The sequence below is a fragment of the Arvicola amphibius genome, chromosome 1 (genome assembly GCF_903992535.2).
Source record: "Arvicola amphibius chromosome 1, mArvAmp1.2, whole genome shotgun sequence".
In the NCBI taxonomy this organism is placed as follows: Eukaryota; Metazoa; Chordata; class Mammalia; order Rodentia; family Cricetidae; genus Arvicola; species Arvicola amphibius.
This window is the reverse complement of record NC_052047.1, coordinates 108,306,631-108,331,108: the sequence shown is the minus strand read 5'-3', so window position 1 is coordinate 108,331,108 and position 24,478 is coordinate 108,306,631. Positions and strand designations below refer to the sequence as shown.

Genomic DNA, 24,478 nt, shown 5'->3' with positions numbered 1-24,478 from the left:
TTTCAAAGGTATTTTAAATTCAAAATTTGAGTCTAAGGATATGTTGCTTTTGAAAAGAGGTTCTTTTGTTTCCACAGAGGAAGAAAACCTGTGAATTGCTTCCAGATTGGTGTGGTTTGATTGACCACAACTCTCTGAAAGGTTGTTGACAACATGCCCGAAAAATTACTTCACCAAACTGCTGACTGAGATAAACCTAGCATACTGGACACACCATGAAAGACCTGATTAACAGCGCCCCCAATCATCAGGAAGTAGTCTAGAATACTACACCCAAATTCCCCAAATTTTTAAAATGTTTGTTTATATCTAAAAGGGTATAAGATATAGAAATGGATACTTTGCATTGATATGGATCTTTGTTTATTGATACAAGTTTTAGGTCAATTTTGTTATATGTATATTTCTACTCTTGATTAAGGTATTGTTATGGTGTAGTTCATTTAAAAATGTAATGTATAACTAAGAAATATAGGTTAATAGATAGTCATCTATAATAGTCAAGCTTGTAGTCATGTTAGTTAGGTTTTCTAGATATATAGAGATTTATTTTAGTTAGATATTTTTCAAATCTTTCAGAGACCTCCAGATTATGGCATTTAAAATGTTTTAATAACTTAGGACTTTTCATAACAATGAGATGCATCTGCTCTTGGCAGCACCAATTACTTAGAGAGGAAGATGGTATCAAAGAGGCTCCTTATGGAGTTTGCTAGCCATTTGAGCAGGAGACTGGTCTTGCCTGGTCTGCTTAACTGGACCCACAGAGAAATGATCACTGAACTTGACTAAAATTAAAATGGCCTTTCAGGGTTCCTGCTGCATGAAAGAGTCTGCTAGTCATTCTGCAGGTCACCAAAGAAAGTGACTGACAAACTACCAATATAGGTGGAACTGTCTTTTAAATTTCCTGCTTCATGGAACAGTCTTCTGGATACTATGAGCCTGTAGGCTGAAGATGGATGCTCCAATGGTACAGAAGAACTTTGGGTGATAGCACAGGCAGCAAGATGTTTCTATCACTTCTAGAGTTTTGGAAGTTGCTTAAAATGTACTTCTTGTTTACTTAGGTAATATTATATCCTTCTGGAGTCTTTGATGGAGTTGAAGAATAATTGGTTATAGTTATAGTTTTTCTTAATTATAATAAAGATAAAATAGATATAAATATTTTAACTGTAATTCTTGCTTAATACCTGTTTTGTTATATACAATTTTACTATGTTAAAGTTAAAGCCTTCCTTTTTGTTTAAACAGAAAAGGGGAAATGGTATGGGAAGTCCTTCTGTCTATGTGTTGATTTTGTTGGTTAATGAATAAAGAAAACTGGCTTGGCCTACAGCATGGGACAAGATGGGCAGAGTCAGGAAGAAGCCATGGGGCCGCTGGAGACAAACAATGGCAATTTTACCTGGTAAGCAACAGCCTTTGGTGCTACACAGATTAATAGAAATGGGTTAAATTAACATGTAAGAGTTAGACAATAAGAAGCTAGAGCTAATGGGCCAAGCAGTGATTTAATGAATACAGTTTCTGTGTGATTATTTTGAACCTAAGCTAGCAGAGCAGCTGGGAACCAACAAGCAAGACTTTTCTAACAAATCCTCTCCTCCTACAAATGGTTTTATTTTTCTTTCTACTGTAATTGATAGTTTTCTGTATATACTGATTAGACTACTCTATGTGGCCTTTCAGAGCTTTCAGTACATCATACTAGGCCGTTTTGGTTTTCAGAGTCTCAGTTGAAAAGTCAGGTCTTATTTCAATGGGCCTGCCTTAGTGTGTAACATGTTCTTTTCCCTTTCAGTCTTACGATCATTTTGTTGTTGTTGTTATGTGTATTTAGCATCTTGACTATGTGTTATGAAGAATTTCTTTTACCTATTGAAATACAGTTACAACTGTAACAGATAATTTCAATATGACCACATTCTCAGTTCTGGCATCTCTATCATCTTTATTCTTTTTGAAGTTAATAATCTTATTTTCCAGATCATAAAAACCCAAATGTAAATATGATCATGCATATATTCAAGTCACAAGTTAATTTGTAATTTTGGCATTTTTGTCATGCTCAGTCTGTAGTCAAAGTATATTGTCAAGTTTACTAAATTCACTCTTGTTTCCTTCTTATGGATGCTTGACACTCATACTTCATTTAGAACAGAGCACTCAGCCAGTTTCCCTTCTCTTTTCCTCTTCAAATATCCCACCCAGCCGCATTTGCACTTAAACAGATTTTACTGATTTTGCTCAAAATAATTCCCTATGAACTGCTAAACTTGTCTAAATTCAATCCTGAAATTTTTTTCCTTAACAGTATCTTTTTAAGCTTTTCTCCTCCACAGTACTGATAAGCAACCAAAAACTAAAATGATTTCTGATTTTCCCATCTTATACACTGTCCCACAGAACTACAATCTCTTTCAATTATTGCCCAATTTTTCAACTTCACTACATAAAGAAAAAAAACAGAAAAGGATTTTTTTTCATATCCATTTTCTCTTCTGATGGTCATCTATTTGTAACAATTCAGTCCCAATCAAGTTATTTTCTCATTCAGTGTGTCTGTTATTGCCTTATTGCCAAATTATCACTATGTGCTCCATAGAAGAGCACTATGTGCTCCCTGTCTTCCTCCTCCAAATTTTCAGGCACAGTTGACCTTTCCCTTGAAAGCTTTTCTTCTTTGAACTCCCAGACACACAGGGACACCTGTTTACCTCTCCCTTTTCTCCACTATCTTACCATTTCATTATCAACGTCTTTCTAGAAATACAAGTTTCTTAAGATTTTTTTCTAGTAGGGGAAAATTAATGCATTGATTCATAAGTGGCCATAGTACAGAATATAAGGCACTGTTAGTGTTTAGCCTTATATGGAACACATTTACCAAGCCCATTCCTAATACCATCAAGACTGAGAGAATATAGCAGGCAGGAAAGCATAAATAATGTAAGAGCCAGAGAAAGGCAGTCAAATGGCACTGAATGTGCATGCATTGTGGGAGGGTGTAGAAGGAACGGAGCGGCGGGGCTTTGTCCCGCCACCCGGCCGCTGGCTAGCTTTACACCCGAAATAATTACATGGAAACTGTATTCTTTTAAAACACTGCCTGGCCCAGAGTTTCAGCCTCTTATTTGTTAATTCTCACATCTTCCTTTAACCCATATTTAGTAATCTGTGTAGCACCACGAGGTGTGGCTTACCAGGAGAGATCTTAACCTGCGTCCATCTTGGAGAGGAGAAGCATGGAGACTCACTATGGCAACTGCCTGGAGCATCTCCTCACTGCCTGTTACCCCTTTTCCCACAATTCTGTTCTGTCTACTCCACCTACCTAATTTTCTGTCTCTTAAAGGGCCAAGGCAGTTTTCTTTATTAATTAACCAATGAAAGTAACATAGACAGATAACTCTCCTCCATCAGGAGGGAGTAGTAGAATATAGGTAAAATCAAAGTAGAAAGCTGGAATAGGAGATTCAAGCATGTAATAGAATGAGGAGGATGGGGCAATTGCATAAAGGATATATGAAGTAAAGTGTGTAGGAAGAAGGTACAGTGGGACCTATAATATAACTCAAATAAGAAAATAAGAGTGGATATTATAACACAGTAATGTGAAAGAACACTCTGTGGAAGGGAATCACTGGGAGCCAAAGTTTTAAGAAGTTATATGGGCAGGGATGGGCATGAAAGATAGGAGATATTTAGTTAAAAACTAGGATTATGTTCCCTTTACCCCACATCAGAAAATGTGAAACATTTACACAATGTAGCAGTGGTAAAATAAATGACATCTTGAAATTTGCAGGCAAATTGATGGATCTAGAATAATACATATTGAGTGAGGTAACCCAGACCTGGAAAGAAAAATATAATATATACTCACTTATAAGTGACTTTTAGACATAAAACAAAGAAAAACTTGCCTACAATCCACAACCCCAGAGAACATTAGACAACAAAGAGGAACCAAGACAACAAAAAGGACCCTAAAAGAGATATACATGGATCTAAATAGAAGGGAGAAAAAAGACAAGATCTTCTGAGTAAATTGGGAGTTGGGGGTCATGGGAGAGGGTAGAAGGGCAGAGGGGGAGAGGAAGGGAGGGCAGCAGAGAAAAATGTACAGTGTAATAAAATCAATTTAGAAAAACCAAGAAGCAGCAATATGAACAGTCAGTTATGGTCTCACATTGTTAATAATAAATAAAGGTTCTAGTTTATTAACTGAAAAAACTAGGGTTGTGAAAGAAGTTTTTATAACCTTCTACCAACTAGTTTCTGAGCTAATTAAAACATATCTTTAAAAAGGAGTTTGAATGGAGGTACTCCACATGGATGAACATTGCTGATGACAGAAGACATAAGTTATTAAATGAAAACCTATGTTCTACCACCTAGAGCCACAGAGACCTCCAGGTACCCTGTCTCCAGGTACCCTGTCTCCAGGGCCCTGTCTGTGTCTGTGGCCCTGCAAAAGCAGGGATCTGGTGTGGAGTCCATGGCTCCAGAGGCTCCCAGGAGCTCTGTGGATGCCTAGGGTCTAGATAGTCACATGGGACCATGTTGGTGTCCAGGTGACATGCTGCCATAGGGCTCTGTATATCTTAGTGGACTTTGCTACCACTGGGTTATGGCGATATCCCGGCTGAGCTGTTACTGACCCTGCTTTTCACTGGCCCCAGGATGGCAGAGGCTGTCCATCATTTCATACTGCAGCAGGCGATCTGGTTCTACACATCAGGGGGAGAGCTCACTCTTACATGCCTGAAAGATGGCCCCACCCATCACCATAGATGTGCTCCTCACCTGGGAAATATGCTAGGGCAGACCGTGTGGTCAGGGACAAAGCTGAGATGACCCTGAGGGCATGAAATCACGAGAGCTGGTGCTGCCACCCATTCATTTGCCATATGGTGAGATGGTTGAGTGAAAGATGCCACCCATTACCACCTGTGGCAGGTGAAAGAGATGGCCCCAGGGTTACAAGACTGAGAAAATTAGCCCTGTCCTATACCAGTTGCAGCACGGAAGAGTAGGCCCTGCACCCCAGAGATCTAGTGGAGTACACACTACAGCTGACCCTATTGGTGAGGTGCATGTGAGCTAGTCCAGAGGGCTTGAGAGCAGGAGAGCTGATCATGCCCCCACCCCTCATATTCTCCCTACAGCAATCAGGAGAGAGGACCCTGTACCTTCCCTGGGCAAAATAATAGAGCTGGCCCTAGTGATATGAGTGATGGGGACTCTGATCTAAGGACCCAAGAGCAGGAGAACTGGCCCTACTCCCTGCTGCAGGCTACACTGGGTGGGCTATTCAATGCAATGCTGGAGAGCTCACGTTAGTGATAATGAGGGTCAGCTAGCAAAATGACTAGCTCAGCTAACACTCAGGCCCAGAATAAAGGTTATGAGCTGGCCTACCCTAGCTAGCATCCACTCAATCTATGAACTGCTGAAGCATGTGAAGGGGATGAGCCTAAAGATTCAAAACAGCAGGAACTAGAGGACACAGGACAACAACAATATATCCAAGAGGAGCCCCAGTTAGAGTACATTATTGATGAAATAGCAGAAACCAGAGGCCTCAAGCCAGACCAAATGACTCAATGACTTGAGGCAGTGAACACTTGCAAGTAAAGATGAATAGACTAAAGGGTAAACTGTGTTTCTCAGTGGACCACACTACAGCTTTCATGTCAAGATGGCTTTTATTCCAGTTTTTGTTTTTCTTTGTTTATTTTGTTTGATTTTTTTATAAATTGGGTTTTGATTTTGTTGTGAGGGCACAGGGCAGATGTGATGAGATGGGGAGATAATTGGGATCAGAGTGCATGATCTGAAATCCACAAAGAATGAATAAGTGAGAGAGAGAGACAGAGAGAGAGAGAGAGAAAGAGAGAGAGAGAGAGAAAGAGAGAGAGAGAGAGAGAGAGAGAGAGGAGAGAGAGAGAGAGAGAGAGAGAGAAAGAAAGAGAGAAATCAAGTTTGAAATATGAGTTACATCCTGGTGTGCTGTTATTGGTCAGGAAGGCCACCAGGCATGTAATACAACATAATATTGTTGCAGCCCATGGCTGCGAATTGTAACTAGGTGATGAGTTCCCACTGCTGCAGACATGGTACTCTTTGGTTATACAGTTCTACTTTCAACTATGGCATCAGTGTAAAGAATGAAGACACATCATTTTCTTTTATAAATGCAGAAGTTCTAACACTATTTACTCTAGACTGAAAACAAATGAACAAACAAAAACTAAGGATTAAAAATTTTTCCAAACCAAGTAGAAAAAGACAAGATCTCCTGATTAAACTGGGAGCATAGGGACCATGGGAAAGGGTAGAATGGAAGGGGATACAAAGGGAGGGGAGTGGAGATATACAGGTCAATAAAAAATTTCCCAAACCAGTAATATCCCATTATAGTATAATGCATGTGAAACAGTCAGAAAACAGTCACATTGTCCCTTTCTCATCCTTTTACAATTTTCAATTTATTTCATGTCAAATAAAATTTAAATTTATTTTGAGTTACAAGATAGTAGGTTTCCTAATTAGCTTTTCCATACAGCCTTTATTTTTATCAGCCTTCCCCAATCCCTGTCTTCTGACTTTCTATCCCTGTTTTTAAACTATTCCACCACCAATCGTAGCATGCATCTCTACTTTATATACCCTATGTTCTGCTACCATCTTTCTTTCAAGCTCCCCTACTATAATCTCCCCATAAACTTCCCTTGCTTCTACTGATACATCAGGTTAAACATACAAAACTAAGTATCAAAGTGAGGATCTACATGTGAAAGAGGACTTGGGGCACTTGTCTTTCCATGTATGAGTTACCTCAGTCAATATTATTTTACAAGTTGCATCAATTTACCTGCCAATTTTATAACGTCATTTTTCTTTTTGGTTGAATAAAGTTTTATTGTGATTCTGTTCCTAGCTATTCTAAACAGAACAGAAATAAACATGAACAAGCAATTGTCGCTATAGCATGATACAGGTTCTTTTTTCTTTCTTTCTTTTTCTCTCTTTTTTTCTAGGCTGGTCTCAAATTCGTGATCCTCAATGCCTCTGCCTCCTTTAGCAAATCCTTCTTGTGTGCACCTGAACAACCAGTGTTTATTTTTAGTTTATTCCCAGGAGAGGTATAGCTGGGTCATTTGGTAGTTGTAGTTTAGCCCTTTGAGAAACCTCTAGATGGATTTCCAAAGGTAAGTCACTAGTTCACACTCCTGCTGACAGTGTGCATGTAAACTTACCCACATCCATGCCAAAATCTGCTTCCATTCACCATTTTTAATAATAATTCTGAATAATGATTAAAAATCCATTAAAATCTAAGCATATACTTTGTGTGCTATTGTCTATTTTGACAATTATTCAGATTATGTGTTATTTAATGTAAACATACCAAGCATATGGACCTTTAAAAATTGCTAAGATATTTAAAAACATGATTAGGGAAAATATAAACCACTATTTTATTCTACTTGTTTTAATACATTATTCACAAGTTAGAAGTAAAATTGACGATTTCTGTTCCAACAACTTCAAGAAGAAGAAAAACAAAGGCAGGGTGGTGGTGGCACATGCCTTTAATCCTAATCCCAGCACTCAAGATGCAGAGGCAGGAGGATCTCTGAGTTCGAGGCCAGCCTGGTCTACAAGAGCTAGCTCCAAGACAGGCTCTAGAAACTACAGGGAAAGCTTGTCTAGAAAAACAAAGAAGAAGAAAGAGGAGGAGGGGGAGGAGGAGGAGGAGGAGGAGGAGGAGGAGAAGGAGGAGGAGGAGGAGAAGGAGGAGAAGGAGAAGGAGAAGAAGAACAGAGCAAGATGGGAAGGAAGGATCAAATGGAGAAGGAAAATGAGAGAAAAGAGAAGAGGAAGGAAGAGGAGAATGAGAAAAAGAGGGGGGAATGAGAAATGGACAGGGTATATTATTCTACAGTTAGACAGAGACAGACAGAGGGAGAGAATCTAAACAAAATCATCTTTCAAGTCATCTGTAAAAGCTGCTGCTTCATGGGAGAAGAAAAGTAAACATGATCCTGACCTCTGTCAAGTGGACATTGGACAGAACTATTGGTGTTGATTGATACCTTACAAAGACTAGTAGATTAAAAATTTGTGCAAACCTCAAAATATTCACTGATCTCTGGGAGCCCATTTCAGATTACCTCCTCTGTTTTGTAGGTTTGGTATGGAAATAGGACCTGAGTGGTCTTGTCTGAGTAATGTCCTTTACACACTCATCAGCAGCTGCACTGGAAAATGGAGACTAAGCATAATTTTAAACAGTGTGAGGTGCTTCTTGCAAAAGGTCACATGAAGACTCAAAGAACATTCATCGGAGACATTTACATTCCCTAGTTCTCTAGCAAAAGAAACACTTGATTGCATTGGTTTCACTGAGAAAATTTCATGTATAGCACAAATCTGCCGATGCTGAGAAAGAATTAAGTCTAGAAGACATCTATAAAAAGCCCCTAAAATGTAGACTCTGTGGGCAGCAACCACTTTCCCAGGACTCTCCTTAAGGCCCCAGTATAAATATTTTAACTGTAATTCTTGCTTAATACCTGTTTTGTTATATACAATTTTACTATGTTAAAGTTAAAGCCTTCCTTTTTGTTTAAACAGAAAAGGGGAAATGGTATGGGAAGTCCTTCTGTCTATGTGTTGATTTTGTTGGTTAATGAATAAAGAAAACTGGCTTGGCCTACAGCATGGGACAAGATGGGCAGAGTCAGGAAGAAGCCATGGGGCCGCTGGAGACAAACAATGGCAATTTTACCTGGTAAGCAACAGCCTTTGGTGCTACACAGATTAATAGAAATGGGTTAAATTAACATGTAAGAGTTAGACAATAAGAAGCTAGAGCTAATGGGCCAAGCAGTGATTTAATGAATACAGTTTCTGTGTGATTATTTTGAACCTAAGCTAGCAGAGCAGCTGGGAACCAACAAGCAAGACTTTTCTAACAAATCCTCTCCTCCTACAAATGGTTTTTATTTTTCTTTCTACTGTAATTGATAGTTTTCTGTATATACTGATTAGACTACTCTATGTGGCCTTTCAGAGCTTTCAGTACATCATACTAGGCCGTTTTGGTTTTCAGAGTCTCAGTTGAAAAGTCAGGTCTTATTTCAATGGGCCTGCCTTAGTGTGTAACATGTTCTTTTCCCTTTCAGTCTTACGATCATTTTGTTGTTGTTGTTATGTGTATTTAGCATCTTGACTATGTGTTATGAAGAATTTCTTTTACCTATTGAAATACAGTTACAACTGTAACAGATAATTTCAATATGACCACATTCTCAGTTCTGGCATCTCTATCATCTTTATTCTTTTTGAAGTTAATAATCTTATTTTCCAGATCATAAAAACCCAAATGTAAATATGATCATGCATATATTCAAGTCACAAGTTAATTTGTAATTTTGGCATTTTTGTCATGCTCAGTCTGTAGTCAAAGTATATTGTCAAGTTTACTAAATTCACTCTTGTTTCCTTCTTATGGATGCTTGACACTCATACTTCATTTAGAACAGAGCACTCAGCCAGTTTCCCTTCTCTTTTCCTCTTCAAATATCCCACCCAGCCGCATTTGCACTTAAACAGATTTTACTGATTTTGCTCAAAATAATTCCCTATGAACTGCTAAACTTGTCTAAATTCAATCCTGAAATTTTTTTCCTTAACAGTATCTTTTTAAGCTTTTCTCCTCCACAGTACTGATAAGCAACCAAAAACTAAAATGATTTCTGATTTTCCCATCTTATACACTGTCCCACAGAACTACAATCTCTTTCAATTATTGCCCAATTTTTCAACTTCACTACATAAAGAAAAAAAACAGAAAAGGATTTTTTTTCATATCCATTTTCTCTTCTGATGGTCATCTATTTGTAACAATTCAGTCCCAATCAAGTTATTTTCTCATTCAGTGTGTCTGTTATTGCCTTATTGCCAAATTATCACTATGTGCTCCATAGAAGAGCACTATGTGCTCCCTGTCTTCCTCCTCCAAATTTTCAGGCACAGTTGACCTTTCCCTTGAAAGCTTTTCTTCTTTGAACTCCCAGACACACAGGGACACCTGTTTACCTCTCCCTTTTCTCCACTATCTTACCATTTCATTATCAACGTCTTTCTAGAAATACAAGTTTCTTAAGATTTTTTTCTAGTAGGGGAAAATTAATGCATTGATTCATAAGTGGCCATAGTACAGAATATAAGGCACTGTTAGTGTTTAGCCTTATATGGAACACATTTACCAAGCCCATTCCTAATACCATCAAGACTGAGAGAATATAGCAGGCAGGAAAGCATAAATAATGTAAGAGCCAGAGAAAGGCAGTCAAATGGCACTGAATGTGCATGCATTGTGGGAGGGTGTAGAAGGAACGGAGCGGCGGGGCTTTGTCCCGCCACCCGGCCGCTGGCTAGCTTTACACCCGAAATAATTACATGGAAACTGTATTCTTTTAAAACACTGCCTGGCCCAGAGTTTCAGCCTCTTATTTGTTAATTCTCACATCTTCCTTTAACCCATATTTAGTAATCTGTGTAGCACCACGAGGTGTGGCTTACCAGGAGAGATCTTAACCTGCGTCCATCTTGGAGAGGAGAAGCATGGAGACTCACTATGGCAACTGCCTGGAGCATCTCCTCACTGCCTGTTACCCCTTTTCCCACAATTCTGTTCTGTCTACTCCACCTACCTAATTTTCTGTCTCTTAAAGGGCCAAGGCAGTTTTCTTTATTAATTAACCAATGAAAGTAACATAGACAGATAACTCTCCTCCATCAGGAGGGAGTAGTAGAATATAGGTAAAATCAAAGTAGAAAGCTGGAATAGGAGATTCAAGCATGTAATAGAATGAGGAGGATGGGGCAATTGCATAAAGGATATATGAAGTAAAGTGTGTAGGAAGAAGGTACAGTGGGACCTATAATATAACTCAAATAAGAAAATAAGAGTGGATATTATAACACAGTAATGTGAAAGAACACTCTGTGGAAGGGAATCACTGGGAGCCAAAGTTTTAAGAAGTTATATGGGCAGGGATGGGCATGAAAGATAGGAGATATTTAGTTAAAAACTAGGATTATGTTCCCTTTACCCCACATCAGAAAATGTGAAACATTTACACAATGTAGCAGTGGTAAAATAAATGACATCTTGAAATTTGCAGGCAAATTGATGGATCTAGAATAATACATATTGAGTGAGGTAACCCAGACCTGGAAAGAAAAATATAATATATACTCACTTATAAGTGACTTTTAGACATAAAACAAAGAAAAACTTGCCTACAATCCACAACCCCAGAGAACATTAGACAACAAAGAGGAACCAAGACAACAAAAAGGACCCTAAAAGAGATATACATGGATCTAAATAGAAGGGAGAAAAAAGACAAGATCTTCTGAGTAAATTGGGAGTTGGGGGTCATGGGAGAGGGTAGAAGGGCAGAGGGGGAGAGGAAGGGAGGGCAGCAGAGAAAAATGTACAGTGTAATAAAATCAATTTAGAAAAACCAAGAAGCAGCAATATGAACAGTCAGTTATGGTCTCACATTGTTAATAATAAATAAAGGTTCTAGTTTATTAACTGAAAAAACTAGGGTTGTGAAAGAAGTTTTTATAACCTTCTACCAACTAGTTTCTGAGCTAATTAAAACATATCTTTAAAAAGGAGTTTGAATGGAGGTACTCCACATGGATGAACATTGCTGATGACAGAAGACATAAGTTATTAAATGAAAACCTATGTTCTACCACCTAGAGCCACAGAGACCTCCAGGTACCCTGTCTCCAGGTACCCTGTCTCCAGGGCCCTGTCTGTGTCTGTGGCCCTGCAAAAGCAGGGATCTGGTGTGGAGTCCATGGCTCCAGAGGCTCCCAGGAGCTCTGTGGATGCCTAGGGTCTAGATAGTCACATGGGACCATGTTGGTGTCCAGGTGACATGCTGCCATAGGGCTCTGTATATCTTAGTGGACTTTGCTACCACTGGGTTATGGCGATATCCCGGCTGAGCTGTTACTGACCCTGCTTTTCACTGGCCCCAGGATGGCAGAGGCTGTCCATCATTTCATACTGCAGCAGGCGATCTGGTTCTACACATCAGGGGGAGAGCTCACTCTTACATGCCTGAAAGATGGCCCCACCCATCACCATAGATGTGCTCCTCACCTGGGAAATATGCTAGGGCAGACCGTGTGGTCAGGGACAAAGCTGAGATGACCCTGAGGGCATGAAATCACGAGAGCTGGTGCTGCCACCCATTCATTTGCCATATGGTGAGATGGTTGAGTGAAAGATGCCACCCATTACCACCTGTGGCAGGTGAAAGAGATGGCCCCAGGGTTACAAGACTGAGAAAATTAGCCCTGTCCTATACCAGTTGCAGCACGGAAGAGTAGGCCCTGCACCCCAGAGATCTAGTGGAGTACACACTACAGCTGACCCTATTGGTGAGGTGCATGTGAGCTAGTCCAGAGGGCTTGAGAGCAGGAGAGCTGATCATGCCCCCACCCCTCATATTCTCCCTACAGCAATCAGGAGAGAGGACCCTGTACCTTCCCTGGGCAAAATAATAGAGCTGGCCCTAGTGATATGAGTGATGGGGACTCTGATCTAAGGACCCAAGAGCAGGAGAACTGGCCCTACTCCCTGCTGCAGGCTACACTGGGTGGGCTATTCAATGCAATGCTGGAGAGCTCACGTTAGTGATAATGAGGGTCAGCTAGCAAAATGACTAGCTCAGCTAACACTCAGGCCCAGAATAAAGGTTATGAGCTGGCCTACCCTAGCTAGCATCCACTCAATCTATGAACTGCTGAAGCATGTGAAGGGGATGAGCCTAAAGATTCAAAACAGCAGGAACTAGAGGACACAGGACAACAACAATATATCCAAGAGGAGCCCCAGTTAGAGTACATTATTGATGAAATAGCAGAAACCAGAGGCCTCAAGCCAGACCAAATGACTCAATGACTTGAGGCAGTGAACACTTGCAAGTAAAGATGAATAGACTAAAGGGTAAACTGTGTTTCTCAGTGGACCACACTACAGCTTTCATGTCAAGATGGCTTTTATTCCAGTTTTTGTTTTTCTTTGTTTATTTTGTTTGATTTTTTTATAAATTGGGTTTTGATTTTGTTGTGAGGGCACAGGGCAGATGTGATGAGATGGGGAGATAATTGGGATCAGAGTGCATGATCTGAAATCCACAAAGAATGAATAAGTGAGAGAGAGAGACAGAGAGAGAGAGAGAGAAAGAGAGAGAGAGAGAAAGAGAGAGAGAGAGAGAGAGAGAGAGAGAGAGAGAGAGAGAGAGAGAGAGAAAGAGAGAAATCAAGTTTGAAATATGAGTTACATCCTGGTGTGCTGTTATTGGTCAGGAAGGCCACCAGGCATGTAATACAACATAATATTGTTGCAGCCCATGGCTGCGAATTGTAACTAGGTGATGAGTTCCCACTGCTGCAGACATGGTACTCTTTGGTTATACAGTTCTACTTTCAACTATGGCATCAGTGTAAAGAATGAAGACACATCATTTTCTTTTATAAATGCAGAAGTTCTAACACTATTTACTCTAGACTGAAAACAAATGAACAAACAAAAACTAAGGATTAAAAATTTTTCCAAACCAAGTAGAAAAAGACAAGATCTCCTGATTAAACTGGGAGCATAGGGACCATGGGAAAGGGTAGAATGGAAGGGGATACAAAGGGAGGGGAGTGGAGATATACAGGTCAATAAAAAATTTCCCAAACCAGTAATATCCCATTATAGTATAATGCATGTGAAACAGTCAGAAAACAGTCACATTGTCCCTTTCTCATCCTTTTACAATTTTCAATTTATTTCATGTCAAATAAAATTTAAATTTATTTTGAGTTACAAGATAGTAGGTTTCCTAATTAGCTTTTCCATACAGCCTTTATTTTTATCAGCCTTCCCCAATCCCTGTCTTCTGACTTTCTATCCCTGTTTTTAAACTATTCCACCACCAATCGTAGCATGCATCTCTACTTTATATACCCTATGTTCTGCTACCATCTTTCTTTCAAGCTCCCCTACTATAATCTCCCCATAAACTTCCCTTGCTTCTACTGATACATCAGGTTAAACATACAAAACTAAGTATCAAAGTGAGGATCTACATGTGAAAGAGGACTTGGGGCACTTGTCTTTCCATGTATGAGTTACCTCAGTCAATATTATTTTACAAGTTGCATCAATTTACCTGCCAATTTTATAACGTCATTTTTCTTTTTGGTTGAATAAAGTTTTATTGTGATTCTGTTCCTAGCTATTCTAAACAGAACAGAAATAAACATGAACAAGCAATTGTCGCTATAGCATGATACAGGTTCTTTTTTCTTTCTTTCTTTTTCTCTCTTTTTTTCTAGGCTGGTCTCAAATTCGTGATCCTCAATGCCTCTGCCTCCTTTAGCAAATCCTTCTTGTGTGCACCTGAACAACCAGTGTTTATTTTTAGTTTATTCCCAGGAGAGGTATAGCTGGGTCATTTGGTAGTTGTAGTTTAGCCCTTTGAGAAACCTCTAGATGGATTTCCAAAGGTAAGTCACTAGTTCACACTCCTGCTGACAGTGTGCATGTAAACTTACCCACATCCATGCCAAAATCTGCTTCCATTCACCATTTTTAATAATAATTCTGAATAATGATTAAAAATCCATTAAAATCTAAGCATATACTTTGTGTGCTATTGTCTATTTTGACAATTATTCAGATTATGTGTTATTTAATGTAAACATACCAAGCATATGGACCTTTAAAAATTGCTAAGATATTTAAAAACATGATTAGGGAAAATATAAACCACTATTTTATTCTACTTGTTTTAATACATTATTCACAAGTTAGAAGTAAAATTGACGATTTCTGTTCCAACAACTTCAAGAAGAAGAAAAACAAAGGCAGGGTGGTGGTGGCACATGCCTTTAATCCTAATCCCAGCACTCAAGATGCAGAGGCAGGAGGATCTCTGAGTTCGAGGCCAGCCTGGTCTACAAGAGCTAGCTCCAAGACAGGCTCTAGAAACTACAGGGAAAGCTTGTCTAGAAAAAACAAAGAAGAAGAAAGAGGAGGAGGGGGAGGAGGAGGAGGAGGAGGAGGAGGAGGAGAAGGAGGAGGAGGAGGAGAAGGAGGAGAAGGAGAAGGAGAAGAAGAACAGAGCAAGATGGGAAGGAAGGATCAAATGGAGAAGGAAAATGAGAGAAAAGAGAAGAGGAAGGAAGAGGAGAATGAGAAAAAGAGGGGGGAATGAGAAATGGACAGGGTATATTATTCTACAGTTAGACAGAGACAGACAGAGGGAGAGAATCTAAACAAAATCATCTTTCAAGTCATCTGTAAAAGCTGCTGCTTCATGGGAGAAGAAAAGTAAACATGATCCTGACCTCTGTCAAGTGGACATTGGACAGAACTATTGGTGTTGATTGATACCTTACAAAGACTAGTAGATTAAAAATTTGTGCAAACCTCAAAATATTCACTGATCTCTGGGAGCCCATTTCAGATTACCTCCTCTGTTTTGTAGGTTTGGTATGGAAATAGGACCTGAGTGGTCTTGTCTGAGTAATGTCCTTTACACACTCATCAGCAGCTGCACTGGAAAATGGAGACTAAGCATAATTTTAAACAGTGTGAGGTGCTTCTTGCAAAAGGTCACATGAAGACTCAAAGAACATTCATCGGAGACATTTACATTCCCTAGTTCTCTAGCAAAAGAAACACTTGATTGCATTGGTTTCACTGAGAAAATTTCATGTATAGCACAAATCTGCCGATGCTGAGAAAGAATTAAGTCTAGAAGACATCTATAAAAAGCCCCTAAAATGTAGACTCTGTGGGCAGCAACCACTTTCCCAGGACTCTCCTTAAGGCCCCAGTATAAATATTTTAACTGTAATTCTTGCTTAATACCTGTTTTGTTATATACAATTTTACTATGTTAAAGTTAAAGCCTTCCTTTTTGTTTAAACAGAAAAGGGGAAATGGTATGGGAAGTCCTTCTGTCTATGTGTTGATTTTGTTGGTTAATGAATAAAGAAAACTGGCTTGGCCTACAGCATGGGACAAGATGGGCAGAGTCAGGAAGAAGCCATGGGGCCGCTGGAGACAAACAATGGCAATTTTACCTGGTAAGCAACAGCCTTTGGTGCTACACAGATTAATAGAAATGGGTTAAATTAACATGTAAGAGTTAGACAATAAGAAGCTAGAGCTAATGTGCCAAGCAGTGATTTAATGAATACAGTTTCTGTGTGATTATTTTGAACCTAAGCTAGCAGAGCAGCTGGGAACCAACAAGCAAGACTTTTCTAACAAATCCTCTCCTCCTACAAATGGTTTTATTTTTCTTTCTACTGTAATTGATAGTTTTCTGTATATACTGATTAGACTACTCTATGTGGCCTTTCAGAGCTTTCAGTACATCATACTAGGCCGTTTTGGTTTTCAGAGTCTCAGTTGAAAAGTCAGGTCTTATTTCAATGGGCCTGCCTTAGTGTGTAACATGTTCTTTTCCCTTTCAGTCTTACGATCATTTTGTTGTTGTTGTTATGTGTATTTAGCATCTTGACTATGTGTTATGAAGAATTTCTTTTACCTATTGAAATACAGTTACAACTGTAACAGATAATTTCAATATGACCACATTCTCAGTTCTGGCATCTCTATCATCTTTATTCTTTTTGAAGTTAATAATCTTATTTTCCAGATCATAAAACCCAAATGTAAATATGATCATGCATATATTCAAGTCACAAGTTAATTTGTAATTTTGGCATTTTTGTCATGCTCAGTCTGTAGTCAAAGTATATTGTCAAGTTTACTAAATTCACTCTTGTTTCCTTCTTATGGATGCTTGACACTCATACTTCATTTAGAACAGAGCACTCAGCCAGTTTCCCTTCTCTTTTCCTCTTCAAATATCCCACCCAGCCGCATTTGCACTTAAACAGATTTTACTGATTTTGCTCAAAATAATTCCCTATGAACTGCTAAACTTGTCTAAATTCAATCCTGAAATTTTTTTCCTTAACAGTATCTTTTTAAGCTTTTCTCCTCCACAGTACTGATAAGCAACCAAAAACTAAAATGATTTCTGATTTTCCCATCTTATACACTGTCCCACAGAACTACAATCTCTTTCAATTATTGCCCAATTTTTCAACTTCACTACATAAAGAAAAAAAACAGAAAAGGATTTTTTTTCATATCCATTTTCTCTTCTGATGGTCATCTATTTGTAACAATTCAGTCCCAATCAAGTTATTTTCTCATTCAGTGTGTCTGTTATTGCCTTATTGCCAAATTATCACTATGTGCTCCATAGAAGAGCACTATGTGCTCCCTGTCTTCCTCCTCCAAATTTTCAGGCACAGTTGACCTTTCCCTTGAAAGCTTTTCTTCTTTGAACTCCCAGACACACAGGGACACCTGTTTACCTCTCCCTTTTCTCCACTATCTTACCATTTCATTATCAACGTCTTTCTAGAAATACAAGTTTCTTAAGATTTTTTTCTAGTAGGGGAAAATTAATGCATTGATTCATAAGTGGCCATAGTACAGAATATAAGGCACTGTTAGTGTTTAGCCTTATATGGAACACATTTACCAAGCCCATTCCTAATACCATCAAGACTGAGAGAATATAGCAGGCAGGAAAGCATAAATAATGTAAGAGCCAGAGAAAGGCAGTCAAATGGCACTGAATGTGCATGCATTGTGGGAGGGTGTAGAAGGAACGGAGCGGCGGGGCTTTGTCCCGCCACCCGGCCGCTGGCTAGCTTTACACCCGAAATAATTACATGGAAACTGTATTCTTTTAAAACACTGCCTGGCCCAGAGTTTCAGCCTCTTATTTGTTAATTCTCACATCTTCCTTTAACCCATATTTAGTAATCTGTGTAGCACCACGAGGTGTGGCTTACCAGGAGAGATCTTAACCTGCGTCCATCTTGGAGAGGAGAAGCATGGAGACTCACTATGGCAACTGCCTGGAGCATCTCCTCACTGCCTGTTACCCCTTTTCCCACAATTCTGTTCTGTCTACTCCACCTACCTAATTTTCTGTCTCTTAAAGGGCCAAGGCAGTTTTCTTTATTAATTAACCAATGAAAGTAACATAGACAGATAACTCTCCTCCATCAGGAGGGAGTAGTAGAATATAGGTAAAATCAAAGTAGAAAGCTGGAATAGGAGATTCAAGCATGTAATAGAATGAGGAGGATGGGGCAATTGCATAAAGGATATATGAAGTAAAGTGTGTAGGAAGAAGGTACAGTGGGACCTATAATATAACTCAAATAAGAAAATAAGAGTGGATATTATAACACAGTAATGTGAAAGAACACTCTGTGGAAGGGAATCACTGGGAGCCAAAGTTTTAAGAAGTTATATGGGCAGGGATGGGCATGAAAGATAGGAGATATTTAGTTAAAAACTAGGATTATGTTCCCTTTACCCCACATCAGAAAATGTGAAACATTTACACAATGTAGCAGTGGTAAAATAAATGACATCTTGAAATTTGCAGGCAAATTGATGGATCTAGAATAATACATATTGAGTGAGGTAACCCAGACCTGGAAAGAAAAATATAATATATACTCACTTATAAGTGACTTTTAGACATAAAACAAAGAAAAACTTGCCTACAATCCACAACCCCAGAGAACATTAGACAACAAAGAGGAACCAAGACAACAAAAAGGACCCTAAAAGAGATATACATGGATCTAAATAGAAGGGAGAAAAAAGACAAGATCTTCTGAGTAAATTGGGAGTTGGGGGTCATGGGAGAGGGTAGAAGGGCAGAGGGGGAGAGGAAGGGAGGGCAGCAGAGAAAAATGTACAGTGTAATAAAATCAATTTAGAAAAACCAAGAAGCAGCAATATGAACAGTCAGTTATGGTCTCACATTGTTAATAATAAATAAAGGTTCTAGTTTATTAACTGAAAAAACTAGGGTTGTGAAAGAAGTTTTTATAACCTTCTACCAACTAGTTTCTGAGCTAATTAAAACATATCTTTAAAAAGGAGTTTGAATGGAGGTACTCCACATGGATGAACATTGCTGATGACAGAAGACATAAGTTATTAAATGAAAACCTATGTTCTACCACCTAGAGCCACAGAGACCTCCAGGTACCCTGTCTCCAGGTACCCTGTCTCCAGGGCCCTGTCTGTGTCTGTGGCCCTGCAAAAGCAGGGATCTGGTGTGGAGTCCATGGCTCCAGAGGCTCCCAGGAGCTCTGTGGATGCCTAGGGTCTAGATAGTCACATGGGACCATGTTGGTGTCCAGGTGACATGCTGCCATAGGGCTCTGTATATCTTAGTGGACTTTGCTACCACTGGGTTATGGCGATATCCCGGCTGAGCTGTTACTGACCCTGCTTTTCACTGGCCCCAGGATGGCAGAGGCTGTCCATCATTTCATACTGCAGCAGGCGATCTGGTTCTACACATCAGGGGGAGAGCTCACTCTTACATGCCTGAAAGATGGCCCCACCCATCACCATAGATGTGCTCCTCACCTGGGAAATATGCTAGGGCAGACCGTGTGGTCAGGGACAAAGCTGAGATGACCCTGAGGGCATGAAATCACGAGAGCTGGTGCTGCCACCCATTCATTTGCCATATGGTGAGATGGTTGAGTGAAAGATGCCACCCATTACCACCTGTGGCAGGTGAAAGAGATGGCCCCAGGGTTACAAGACTGAGAAAATTAGCCCTGTCCTATACCAGTTGCAGCACGGAAGAGTAGGCCCTGCACCCCAGAGATCTAGTGGAGTACACACTACAGCTGACCCTATTGGTGAGGTGCATGTGAGCTAGTCCAGAGGGCTTGAGAGCAGGAGAGCTGATCATGCCCCCACCCCTCATATTCTCCCTACAGCAATCAGGAGAGAGGACCCTGTACCTTCCCTGGGCAAAATAATAGAGCTGGCCCTAGTGATATGAGTGATGGGGACTCTGATCTAAGGACCCAAGAGCAGGAGAACTGGCCCTACTCCCTGCTGCAGGCTACACTGGGTGGGCTATTCAATGCAATGCTGGAGAGCTCACGTTAGTGATAATGAGGGTCAGCTAGCAAAATGACTAGCTCAGCTAACACTCAGGCCCAGAATAAAGGTTATGAGCTGGCCTACCCTAGCTAGCATCCACTCAATCTATGAACTGCTGAAGCATGTGAAGGGGATGAGCCTAAAGATTCAAAACAGCAGGAACTAGAGGACACAGGACAACAACAATATATCCAAGAGGAGCCCCAGTTAGAGTACATTATTGATGAAATAGCAGAAACCAGAGGCCTCAAGCCAGACCAAATGACTCAATGACTTGAGGCAGTGAACACTTGCAAGTAAAGATGAATAGACTAAAGGGTAAACTGTGTTTCTCAGTGGACCACACTACAGCTTTCATGTCAAGATGGCTTTTATTCCAGTTTTTGTTTTTCTTTGTTTATTTTGTTTGATTTTTTTATAAATTGGGTTTTGATTTTGTTGTGAGGGCACAGGGCAGATGTGATGAGATGGGGAGATAATTGGGATCAGAGTGCATGATCTGAAATCCACAAAGAATGAATAAGTGAGAGAGAGAGACAGAGAGAGAGAGAGAGAAAGAGAGAGAGAGAGAAAGAGAGAGAGAGAGAGAGAGAGAGAGAGAGAGAGAGAGAGAGAGAGAGAGAGAGAGAGAAAGAAAGAGAGAAATCAAGTTTGAAATATGAGTTACATCCTGGTTTGCTGTTATTGGTCAGGAAGGCCACCAGGCATGTAATACAACATAATATTGTTGCAGCCCATGGCTGCGAATTGTAACTAGGTGATGAGTTCCCACTGCTGCAGACATGGTACTCTTTGGTTATACAGTTCTACTTTCAACTATGGCATCAGTGTAAAGAATGAAGACACATCATTTTCTTTTATAAATGCAGAAGTTCTAACACTATTTACTCTAGACTGAAAACAAATGAACAAACAAAAACTAAGGATTAAAAATTTTTCCAAACCAAGTAGAAAAAGACAAGATCTCCTGATTAAACTGGGAGCATAGGGACCATGGGAAAGGGTAGAATGGAAGGGGATACAAAGGGAGGGGAGTGGAGATATACAGGTCAATAAAAAATTTCCCAAACCAGTAATATCCCATTATAGTATAATGCATGTGAAACAGTCAGAAAACAGTCACATTGTCCCTTTCTCATCCTTTTACAATTTTCAATTTATTTCATGTCAAATAAAATTTAAATTTATTTTGAGTTACAAGATAGTAGGTTTCCTAATTAGCTTTTCCATACAGCCTTTATTTTTATCAGCCTTCCCCAATCCCTGTCTTCTGACTTTCTATCCCTGTTTTTAAACTATTCCACCACCAATCGTAGCATGCATCTCTACTTTATATACCCTATGTTCTGCTACCATCTTTCTTTCAAGCTCCCCTACTATAATCTCCCCATAAACTTCCCTTGCTTCTACTGATACATCAGGTTAAACATACAAAACTAAGTATCAAAGTGAGGATCTACATGTGAAAGAGGACTTGGGGCACTTGTCTTTCCATGTATGAGTTACCTCAGTCAATATTATTTTACAAGTTGCATCAATTTACCTGCCAATTTTATAACGTCATTTTTCTTTTTGGTTGAATAAAGTTTTATTGTGATTCTGTTCCTAGCTATTCTAAACAGAACAGAAATAAACATGAACAAGCAATTGTCGCTATAGCATGATACAGGTTCTTTTTTCTTTCTTTCTTTTTCTCTCTTTTTTTCTAGGCTGGTCTCAAATTCGTGATCCTCAATGCCTCTGCCTCCTTTAGCAAATCCTTCTTGTGTGCACCTGAACAACCAGTGTTTATTTTTAGTTTATTCCCAGGAGAGGTATAGCTGGGTCATTTGGTAGTTGTAGTTTAGCCCTTTGAGAAACCTCTAGATGGATTTCCAAAGGTAAGTCACTAGTTCACACTCCTGCTGACAGTGTGCATGTAAACTTACCCACATCCATGCCAAAATCTGCTTCCATTCACCATTTTTAATAATAATTCTGAATAATGATTAAAAATCCATTAAAATCTAAGCATATACTTTGTGTGCTATTGTCTATTTTGACAATTATTCAGATTATGTGTTATTTAATGTAAACATACCAAGCATATGGACCTTTAAAAATTGCTAAGATATTTAAAAACATGATTAGGGAAAATATAAACCACTATTTTATTCTACTTGTTTTAATACATTATTCACAAGTTAGAAGTAAAATTGACGATTTCTGTTCCAACAACTTCAAGAAGAAGAAAAACAAAGGCAGGGTGGTGGTGGCACATGCCTTTAATCCTAATCCCAGCACTCAAGATGCAGAGGCAGGAGGATCTCTGAGTTCGAGGCCAGCCTGGTCTACAAGAGCTAGCTCCAAGACAGGCTCTAGAAACTACAGGGAAAGCTTGTCTAGAAAAAACAAAGAAGAAGAAAGAGGAGGAGGGGGAGGAGGAGGAGGAGGAGAAGGAGGAGGAGAAGGAGGAGGAGGAGGAGAAGGAGGAGAAGGAGAAGGAGAAGAAGAACAGAGCAAGATGGGAAGGAAGGATCAAATGGAGAAGGAAAATGAGAGAAAAGAGAAGAGGAAGGAAGAGGAGAATGAGAAAAAGAGGGGGGAATGAGAAATGGACAGGGTATATTATTCTACAGTTAGACAGAGACAGACAGAGGGAGAGAATCTAAACAAAATCATCTTTCAAGTCATCTGTAAAAGCTGCTGCTTCATGGGAGAAGAAAAGTAAACATGATCCTGACCTCTGTCAAGTGGACATTGGACAGAACTATTGGTGTTGATTGATACCTTACAAAGACTAGTAGATTAAAAATTTGTGCAAACCTCAAAATATTCACTGATCTCTGGGAGCCCATTTCAGATTACCTCCTCTGTTTTGTAGGTTTGGTATGGAAATAGGACCTGAGTGGTCTTGTCTGAGTAATGTCCTTTACACACTCATCAGCAGCTGCACTGGAAAATGGAGACTAAGCATAATTTTAAACAGTGTGAGGTGCTTCTTGCAAAAGGTCACATGAAGACTCAAAGAACATTCATCGGAGACATTTACATTCCCTAGTTCTCTAGCAAAAGAAACACTTGATTGCATTGGTTTCACTGAGAAAATTTCATGTATAGCACAAATCTGCCGATGCTGAGAAAGAATTAAGTCTAGAAGACATCTATAAAAAGCCCCTAAAATGTAGACTCTGTGGGCAGCAACCACTTTCCCAGGACTCTCCTTAAGGCCCCAGTGACCTCCTTATTCCTCAAACTGTAGATTAGGGGGTTCAATGCTGGGGTGACAACAGTGTAGAAAACAGAGAGGATGTTTTCTTGTTTGGGAGTGAGGTAGGAACTGGGCAGGACAAACATGACTGTGAGAGCCCCATAGTACAGTCCAACTACCATCAAGTGGGAAGAGCAGGTGACAAGGGCTTTCTTTCTTCCTTCATTTGAGGGCTTGTTGAGCACTGTGAAAAGAATTAATGCATAAGAAGCCAGGATGGTAGCAAGAGGAGGAATTAGGAAGGCCACGCCCATCACATAAACCATGAGCTCATATGTAGAGGTGTCTTCACAGGCCAGCTTCAGCAATGGAGGGATCTCACAAAATAGGTCTCTGATCTTCCGGGATTTGCAGAAGGGATACTGCATGGTGTGGATGGTATACCCTAGAGCACTCAGGAATCCCAGGATCCATGATGTAGCTACTCCAAGCCAGCAGATGCTTGGTCTCATGTAGATCATATAGTTCAGAGGATGACAAATGGCAACATACCTGTCGTAGGCCATGAAGGCCAGAAGGAGGTCCTCTGCACCACCCAGTGTCAGTGCCAGGAACATCTGAAGGGCACAACCTCCAAAGGAGATAGTGTTGTCTTTGAGCAGAAAATCCATGACAGCTTTGGGAATGACAATTGATGTGAGAAAGAAGTCTATGAGAGAGAGCTGCCCAAGCAAAAGGTACATGGGCACATGGAGTTGTCCATCCACAGTGATAACCAGGATCAACAGTCCATTGCTGGTCAGAGCCAAAGTGTACATTACTGTGATAATGGCACAGAGCAGTTCAGGGGATCCACTGTCATCTAGAATCCCCACCAAGATGAAGGCACCTCCCAAGGTGGAGTTCCAAGGCTCCATTTTGTGTCATTTCTTTAGCTGACAAAGTAAGATGGTTCAATTCAGTTTTGCTAATGTGGACCTTGGTTTTGTAACATCAGAATCCATGAGAATGCCCAACATGACTCCAGTAATATGATATTTTCCTACTAGTGAATGTCTTTGTTCCTCAGTTTTCAAATTTCTAATTGGTAATTTTATCTTGAAGAAATTTATCTAAGTGGAATTCACAGACAACACTAATAATTTTAAAATAGTTTGTAA

General features: G+C 39.8%; 1 protein-coding gene across 1 annotated transcript; it reads right to left on the bottom strand.

The window, feature by feature from the left end:
- Positions 1-23,284: 23,284 nt before the first annotated feature.
- On the bottom strand, positions 23,285-24,235 carry LOC119821742 (olfactory receptor 2AG1-like). Its single transcript, XM_038340869.1, has one exon. The coding sequence runs from the start codon at positions 24,233-24,235 to the stop codon at positions 23,285-23,287; it is 951 nt and encodes a 316-aa protein (XP_038196797.1).
- Between the last annotated feature and the right edge of the window lie 243 nt (positions 24,236-24,478).

Coding starts and splice junctions, on each gene's coding strand:
- LOC119821742 (XM_038340869.1), bottom strand. CDS start 24,235: ATGGAGCCTTGGAACTCCACCTTGGGAGGTGCCTTCATCTTGGTGGGG.